Below are 9295 nucleotides of genomic sequence, written 5' to 3'. Positions count from 1 at the left end.
GAACTAGAGGAACCGATACCGGAAGAGGGAGAAGAAGACTGAGAAGAGCGTTGGGAGGAGGAGGAAGAGGAGGAAGCAGAAGTAGAGGGAGAGCCTCGAGAGGATAACTCGGAGGCACGGAGAGTACTGGAAGCTGAGGATGGTTGGGAGGAGATAGAAGAAGAGGAGCGAGAGAGGGTGGAGGTGAGGGGAGCTCTTGCCCTCAAGGCCTGGGAGGACATCTGCTCATTGGTGGGCGTGCGGGAAATAGCTTGGGGTTTCTTGGCCGGGACCGCAGCCTGGATTCGGGCTGGGTGAGCTCGGGTCTCGCTCCCGGAGGAAGACTGGGATTGGGACTGGGATTGGGGTTGGGATCTGGACCGGGATTGGGTTCGGGAAACGGTCTCTTCGGCACGGGGGGATTGGGGTTGCCTAAAGGACTGTTGGCGGGAGGATTCAGAGCGGCCAGGCTTTGAAATAGTAGATTGGTCGGGGGATTCGACGCCCGAGAAGGAAAAGGAGGAGCCAGGGCGTGCAGAATCAAAGTCAAAGTCGGAAAATTCGAAGAGCTGGGTTAGACCGTCCCTGTAACAACAACACACCGTCAGCATTCTCACTGACACTTTTTTTTTTTAATCGCGTTGCCGATGCATTACTGGGTTACAGTTAGAAGACTTAATATTTATGACATTTGCAAAGAGCTAGAAATATACATATAACAAACACATAAACGTGCATGCTTCATGACTGAATTATTATTATATTTACATGCTACATACGTGCTCTCAAGTGATATTTCAGCTGACACATAAACAGGGTAAATGAGGTATATATATATATACATACATAAAACATAACATAATGAAATTTGGATAATCCATGCTACTCTTCGTTGTCACCAATAGGGATTATAAGTGCCATGCACACATGATTAGGAAAATAATTTAGAAGCACAGTATTAAAACATTCCAGCATGCATTTAATTGCATACATCCAAGTGTGAGATCATTTGAAGGGCTGTGATAATAGGCCTCTTTGAAAATAATGTGCCTTTACACTGCACGGACCCAGGTGGAGAGTCGCATCACTAGAAATGACTTTCCATTAAGACTCGTGGCCAAATGATGTAAACCATCAAGGTGAAAAGGGGAACAGCACTTCATCTTCCCAGAAAGTCAAGTGATGCTCGACCCACACCCTAGAGCCCATGATACTGAAGGGCGAACAGAACCTGGAGGAGGAGGAGGAGGGAAGGGGCTGGCTCCTGGAGGACGACGCGGTGAGCCTGGAAGGAGAGCTCGACGCCCGGAGGGAGGAAGAGGGGGTGGGGGAGTTACTAGAGGGGACAGAAGATCCACTTCTTGCAGTTCCTCCTCGTGAGAAAGACTTGGAGCTAGAGGCAGCCACGCGACGTCTAAAAGGTTGACATCATGCTGTGAGTCGATTTAACCCTATCTAAGGTATCTGTGGTTGACTGGAAAAACCTTTGGTGGTCATGACTACTGAACTTGAATTTGTGTATATACATACGTACATACATATAATGACACACACACAAAAACTTGACAAAAACTTCAAAACACACCATAGATTCCCAATCAACCAACTTTATGAATCTATATTTACAAATAATGAGTAAAAGGTTTTCAAAAAGGAACTACTTATAATACATGGAGAAAACATGCGATTCGTGCTTTGATATTCACTGTGCATACACAAGACAATTCATGAAAGATTACCAAAAAGGTTGATCATAACACCGCCACAAAATAAACATATAAAGGACTAACTATATAGGCTATAGACAATCAGACTATTCTAATGAACTAAGAAGTTTATATACACATTTTATATATATTCACTGTGCATACATACATACATACATATATACAGAGATACATACATACATGCATATATATATATATATATATATATATATATATGAATACATGTATGCACATCAGTGTGAAAGTATATACAAACAAAGAGTAAATGAAGAACCAGTATAGTGTGAGAGTAAAAGAGCAATGCAGTAGTGGGTGTAAGAGTCTATGCCCGAGAGTAGCCGTGTGTAAAGCAGGGGGGAGAGGGAGAGGCACAACGCAAGCGATTTTCTAAAACTAGAGGAACAAGGAACAAAGACCGTGGTTTGTCGTAGTTCCTTGTGCTCGAAAAAACGACTTTCCCATTACACTTTTTTATTTATTCAATAGGCGAAACGCGAAAGCTTTTATTGAAGAGAGACGTAACCAAATCACCTTTTATACAGAAGAGGTTTATCTTTATTTATATTCAATGATCAGAAGCTATGATACATCTCGAAACCCCATTGGCATTCTAATGCATACCTAAAAGCAGGAAGAATATCGATAAAGTGATAAATAAAGGAAACAAAAGAAAAAAAAAAAATCAAGAAGCAAGCCGTCTGAATAAGATTTAGTAACTATGACAATTATGGCATAATCTGGATTAATCATGCGCTGGTTATTTGATTAATGAACTTTTAACTGCCGATTTTATGCTAAATAAACAATACAAACTCCATTTTCAACTGGAGGCTTTAGTCTGACCATGCAGCTAAAAGAGTTAAATAAAAGGCCTCTACAAAGCCGACAAACAGTAATCGTTTTTCTCGGTAACCAGCGCATACCTTTCAGGAATAGGCCTCAATTTAGGACCGGCGGTGGGAGCGGGGGTGGTAGAGGTGGTGGTGGTAGTGGTGGTAGTGCGAGGACGGGGTTTGGTTGTGGTTGTGGTTGTGGTGGTACTTGTGGTGGTGGTTGTGGTTGAACGTGACGGAGGTCGGGTCTCAAACTCAACCGCACTTGTGACCTCTCTACGACATTCAAGCAACCAAACTCGAGATCAGTTTTATGATTTTTATTTTTATTCTTTATTTTATTATTATTATTATTTTTCTTTACAATTTATTTTCAATTTTGTGGTAAAAAGGAGAGAGATAAAATGCTAAAATATATGAATATCAAAAGCATGGAGGAAGAACTGTGATTTTAAGATCAAGTCAAGTCCTTAGAGCAATAACATAAACAAAAAAAAACATTCGTTGCCGGTTTACAGAGAATAAGTGCAAAACACACAAAAGTATAGGCCTATCCCCACCAATTCAAATATTGAAGACTCAGAAATTCAGTTTGCAAAAGAAAATGGAGCAAGTTCAAGAGAAAAATTAACACGGAAAATCTCTGCCTTTATCATATTAAGACATATTCTTTATCATATTTACAAGAAAGTAAATTTAAAGAGAAGAAACCACCGTATGAACACAGATGTTTACATATTCAGAACGTTTAGATCATGTGTACACATATATATTTGGGTATATTTTATATGAATTTCCTTATGTAATACCTTCAAAACTGCTACCAAATGTTTAAGTTACTCCTAAAAAAGCACGCATAATAAAGAAAATTGTTTGTATTAAAGCCCTAACTAAAAGAAACTTTACATTACCTGGTTGGCGCTGCAGTTACTGGGCGTCTGACTGGAGCAGGTGTAGCGGTTGGAGCATTGTCGTAGTAATCTACGTCTTAGAGAAAAAATATAAAGATAATTAGCTGAAAACATGTATAAGAATGTAATAGAAAACGTTTCTATTTTCCTTGGTTATTTTTTCATATAAGTGCATAACGAATTTCATTTCAGACATTCAAATACATACCGTAAAGGTCGTAATAGTAGAAGTAATCGGCATCAGTGAAGTTAAGATCGCCGTAGAAAGTGTCATCAACGGAAGGAGTAACAGGCTGAGGAGCTGGACGAGGAGCAGGAGTAGGCTGGCGTGGACTGTAATGTATTTGAGAACCGTTATTTCTGTTGTTGTGGTTATTGTTGTTGTTTTTAGAAATTTTCGATTCAGATAGTCAAACATGCGTAGCTTTGTACACACACACACACACACACACACACACACACACACACACACACACACACACACACACACACACACACACACACACATATACACACATACACACACACACACACACAAACAAATAAAACAAAGAAACAAAGAAACATACATACTCTAACAAAAACACAGATCTACACATATACAAACGCGCTGATGCATACACATTGCTAACACTTAAAGCTCGACTATCAAGATGAACGTACGTCTAACCGACAAAGAATACAGATTTTAAGGTTTTATCCACTGATATCAACAAATCAAAAGGTTCTACAGCACACGCAAAGCATCACTACTTCACTACAGAACTTACATGTGCAGCATATCTTAACAACACCAATATATCTACCTTCACCGGTCATGCATTGGCACAACACTGCTCGAGTCTGCTTGAAATCATGCTACGTAATGTAATTTTCTCCCATATATGATAATGCTGAAATGATTTTTTTGTTTCTTAAAATCAGATTATTAAATCCAGATTTAGTGCTGCCTCTTACAGAAAACTCTAAACAAGATGTGGTAACTGCTGGGAAAATTATGAGAATGGAGGATCTTTAAAATCTTTAAAATGTCATTTTCCCCCCAAGCATTTATTCTTATTGGCATCTCTAAAGTCTGTAGTGGGTAGAGAACCTTAAAAATCTATGTATTTTTTGTCCCCATGATTTTTCTTTTTTTGGCAGCTCTAAAGTCTGCAATGGGTAGAGAATCTTAAAAATCTATAGAATTTTCCCCCCAAGATTTTTTTTTTTTTTTATTAGCAGCTCTAAAGTCTGTAGTGGGTGCGCATGAGCAGTGCTGCGGGATACCTGGATGATTGCTGGTCGTCGTGGGTGGGGATGTGGTTGGGTGTGGGCGGGAACGAGTCAGAGGTCTGAGGAGAACTCGCGGGCAGTCGTGAGAGTTCAGGGTGACGGGCAGTGCCAGGGATCTGAGGGGGTTTGGCTAACGAGATCACGTTTTCGGGGGACTCAGCAGAGACCACTTTCCTGAAGGGGGGGAACGTCGACCTCTGTCTGGAGAACGGGGTCTTCGGGGTGGTGACTTTAGGAGGGCGACGGCTAAGGTGGGCGGGGGAGGAGGTGGGGCGCCGGGTGGGACGGGTCGCGGGAGTGGTAGCAACGGTAGCGGGACTGGTTGGTCTGGTTAGGGACGTCGTAGGGCGTGGGGCTAGGGTGGTAGGGCGGGGCTTCGGAGTCGTGCGAATAGGGATGGTGTGGCGAGGTGCTAGCGTTGTGGGGCGGGGTGCGGGCGTGGTGTGACGAGGGGCAAAGGTTGTGGGACGAGGGGCGAAGGTTGTGGGGCGAGGGGCGAAGGTTGTGGGACGAGGGGCGAAGGTTGTGGGGCGTGGGGCTGGTGTGGTGGAGAAATGGCTGTGGGATTCGGGTTCGAAAGGGTGGGGGGGAAACGCGGATCCTGGCAGTGGAGGGGGGAACTGAGGACGCCCATCAAGTGGCGGGCGTGGCAGGAATTGGCTGCTTCCTGGAGGAGGAGGAGGGAATACTGGCTGCCTCTCGGGTGGAAAAGGGACTTCTGGGTCGAAGGGGTGCTGAGGACTCTGCCCAGGGACAACAAAGTGCGAGGGGATTTGGGAGGGACTGGGCGGGGCAACAGGCTTGGCTTCCTCCGGCACGAAGGGCTCAGCCACGGACTCGTGGTGGAGGAACGACCCGGGGTGGGGGCGAGGAAGGAAGGCGTCCGTTTGAGGAGGTGGCCGGAAGGGGTCGACCTGGGGCCGTGGTCGGAAAGGGTCAGCTTGGGGCCTGGGGTGGAATGAGTCAACTTGGGGCCTGGGGCGGAAGGGATCGACCTGAGGTCTAGGACGAAATTGGCCTTGCGGGCGCGGCCTGGCAAGGTCAGACTGAGGCCTGTGCACAAGGATTTGTTGCTGGGCCGGAGGCGGCCTTCCCTGGCCATTGGCAAACGGCCTCGTGTCAAAGGTGTCTCCGAAGTGGCTGAAGTGCTGGAAGTTTCCGAAGGGGTTGGCAGGGGATTGCGGGGGGAACTGGCCTGGGGGGAAGCGACTGCTCTGGGGGAATCGAGAAAACTGCTGCGTATGGAACGTGTTGGGGGGGAAGCCCTGGTTTAAGAAACTTCCCTGAGGAAGCGACTGCCTGCGAGTTATTCCCTGGTCATTATATTCAAGGGGAAGGGTCTGGCTATTCCTGGGGGACGCTGCTGCTGCTGTGTCAGGTGAGTACTCCTGCAGGCGGTGCTGAGGTGACTCCTCCCAAAACCTTGCTGTGGCGGCAGAGGGAAAGGGATGCTCTTGGTGGGGGAGTCGGTAGTCAAAGTCGGGTGTGGAGTCGAGAACAGTCAGGTCTCGCCGGAAAAGGTGGTTTTTGCGGGCGGAGACTTCGCGTCCCGGCCACGCTTCCTCCTCGAGATCGTTGGGCGACCTTCACATAAACACCGCGTCAGGCTCAGGAACACTCGCGCACGCCCTCGGCCCGAACACCGTGCTTAGGCCTGTGATGTGCATGGCGGCCGCTTCGAGCAGGCAACAATGGGTCGTCTTGATTGACGCCGTGATATAAATCAACCGTGAAGGATATAAAAGGCTTTTTGCAGACATACTAATTGGCTATGCTTATTAAACCCGGAGAGAGTCCACATTTTGGCTATATGTATTTTCTATTGTTTTTTATTAACTTTTAAACAGCATCATTAGTGGCACTTTTCATATTTACTGGATATTTAATAATTCATGAAGCCGTCACTTTATGATTATTAATTATTTAATTATGGCCTGAATTGATTTTACATTTTAACTGATAATGATAACAGCAACAACAACAAAAAATATATTCTTGCAGTGTATGTTTGTATACATGAATGTATGTATGTATATATGAATGTGTGTTTTTAATTATGTATGTATTGTACACTTATGTGCGTACAACATGCATGTATGTTTGTAAGGATGGAAGGATAGATGGTAGATGGATGCATGGATGGATGGATGGATGGATAGACGGAGTATATATCTGCAGTACATGATTGCATATTTGTATGCAATATATTATAGCATAACCTTTCTACTTTACAAATAGAAGCTACTGATCTACTACAATTTCTACTACAAACACTACTACCGCCAATTCGAAAATCAACATTATTAAATCAACTACTTTAAGGCTAATGATAATACTATTAATACTAAATATTACCTCTGCTAAAAATGGTGACGATAAATAGGATATTGTACGTAAATACAATATAAAGATGGTAACAAATGAAGATAATACAATATAATGATGGTAACAAATGAAGATAATACAATGGTCATGATACTAATAATAATTATACTTATAATGATAGTGATAGTAATCTAAATGATGATACTACTACTACTACTACTACTAGTAATAATAATAATAATAATAATAATAATAATAATAATAATAATAATAATCAGAGCAATAGTATTAGTAATAATGATAATAACAACAATAATTAAAATGATAGTGATAATGTTAATGATAATAATAATAAATACAATAATAATAACCTCAAAAACATTGTTGTTAATGTTGGTATCATTATCGATTTAATTACAGGATCTCTATCCGGGTTGCATGAGATCGGATCGTATAACTGATTAATCATAGAGGATCAAATACATCTATAAGACATTAAAGTCTATTGTTGCTTGCATTTCGGGCCGAGGGTTTGCTTGAGGTACCAGCATAAAATTGTTAGTATTTTTTATGGAAAAAAGTAGTGTCAAATGATATTATTACAGGTCAAATCACAAGGAATCATTAGTAGTCTTGAAATATAAACGTCAACTAAAGCATTGTGATATGATAACGTTAATTATGTCTTTCTTACATAGATATGAAGTCTTAATGACAACAAGATCGTGAAACATCAGCTGTTGTCATGGTTACTGTGTGCAGTGTGCTTCAATGTGCACGCAAATCTATCAGGACAATGCTATAACAGCAGCCTTACTTTTACTGTGAGTGATGTTGGGGAAGGACAGATAGATAGAGAAGAGAAAGGTAGTTAAAGACAAAAAAACTAAAAAAATAAATAAAAAATAAATTAAAATTGAAGAGGCGAGTTTTCTACATGAAAAAAATAATCTACGAACGAGAGAGTTAAATCAACATCTATCTATCTACCTATATATCTGTCTGACTGTTTACGTATCTATCTATTAATCTATCCGCAAATCAATTTATGTACCTATCTATGTATCTATCTCCCTATCTTCCTATCTTTCTATCTATCTAATCTATCTATCTATCACTGAATCTATCTATCTATCATTTTATCCATATCTGTATCTATGTATCATTCTATCCATCTATCTATATATATCTATCTATCTATCTATCTATCTCTCTACCTACCTAACTATCCATTTACCTATCCATCTATCTATCTTTCTATCGAAGTTTCTCTTTCTCCCTGTGCTGCATACATTCACTTTCCACTCTGGGAACTGATCTCATGTCTCTATTTACATAACTTCAGCGCACGCAACGCACCTACTAATAGTTAAAGGGAAAGTATACACTGGTAGAATCTGCCGTGTATTATTATTATACTGGACAGAAGTGTATCACAAGGTTCATGAATTGGAAATGACGAGAGCGTTCATTTCTTCAGTGATGGTAAACTATTTATGGTAAAATATTGATTTGTTTTTGTTTATTTTATTGTTTATCTTTGGCTGGCCTGAGATACTTTCTAATAATATCCTAATGAATATTAATAGTTCATATTTTATGCAGCAGAGATTGAGAATATATTTACCACTATGCAAAACCTTCTCTTCAAAAATAATAGTAAATAATAATAATAATAATAATAATAATAACAACAAAAAGAGATATATGAATAAATGAATAGGTGAATAATAATAATACTGATAATTAAAATGATGATAATAATAATGATAATAGTAATAATAATAATAATAATAATAATAATAATAATAATAATAATAATAATAATAATAATAATAATAACAACAATAATAATAATAACAATAACAATATCTTAAACAAAAATAATAATAATAATCTAGCGAAATAAGGAAAAAGAAAAGAGAAAGGAAAAATACAAGAATACAATAAAGGTTTTTTTTTTGTAGAATCCAAGACAGTTTAGCCAAGCACCAAGCATGCCTTAAACCTACGACTACTTACGGGAACACAGGAGCGGTGTTAACAAGGCGCCTGTTGGATTCTTGGACCTGGCGAGGGGAGAGAGGTGGGTGAGAAATCTTTCTTTTTTGGGTTATTCTGATAATAATAATAATAATAAATAATAATAATAATAAATAATAATAGTGACAAGAACAGTAAAAAAAATAATGATGATGATAATAATAATAATGATAATAATAATAATAATGATAACAATAATAAT

The 9295-nt window shown here is 40.3% G+C and overlaps 1 protein-coding gene across 15 annotated transcripts in view; it reads right to left on the bottom strand.

Moving 5' to 3' along the window:
- The window catches only part of LOC125028522 (flocculation protein FLO11-like), a 106203-nt gene that overhangs the window by 12545 nt on the left and 84363 nt on the right, over window positions 1–9295 (bottom strand). For 7 of the 15 annotated variants that reach the window (XM_047617874.1, XM_047617875.1, XM_047617880.1 and 4 more), the window contains exons 7-12: window positions 9073–9119; window positions 3659–3783; window positions 3451–3526; window positions 2630–2815; window positions 1211–1393; window positions 1–564 (exon numbers count right to left, since the gene is read on the bottom strand). The exon at window positions 1–564 is cut by the window's left edge and continues 18 nt beyond it. In XM_047617874.1, coding sequence (XP_047473830.1) covers window positions 1–564; window positions 1211–1393; window positions 2630–2815; window positions 3451–3526; window positions 3659–3783; window positions 9073–9119 — 1181 coding nt within the window. The remainder of the gene's footprint in view (window positions 565–1210; window positions 1394–2629; window positions 2816–3450; window positions 3527–3658; window positions 3784–9072; window positions 9120–9295) is intronic. The other 8 variants (XM_047617885.1, XM_047617886.1, XM_047617888.1 and 5 more) reach the window with 6 other exon arrangements.

Source organism: Penaeus chinensis, chromosome 9 (genome assembly GCF_019202785.1).
Source record: "Penaeus chinensis breed Huanghai No. 1 chromosome 9, ASM1920278v2, whole genome shotgun sequence".
In the NCBI taxonomy this organism is placed as follows: domain Eukaryota; kingdom Metazoa; phylum Arthropoda; class Malacostraca; order Decapoda; family Penaeidae; genus Penaeus; species Penaeus chinensis.
Note: the sequence above shows the minus strand (reverse complement) of the source record. Positions and strands in the feature narration are given on the sequence as shown.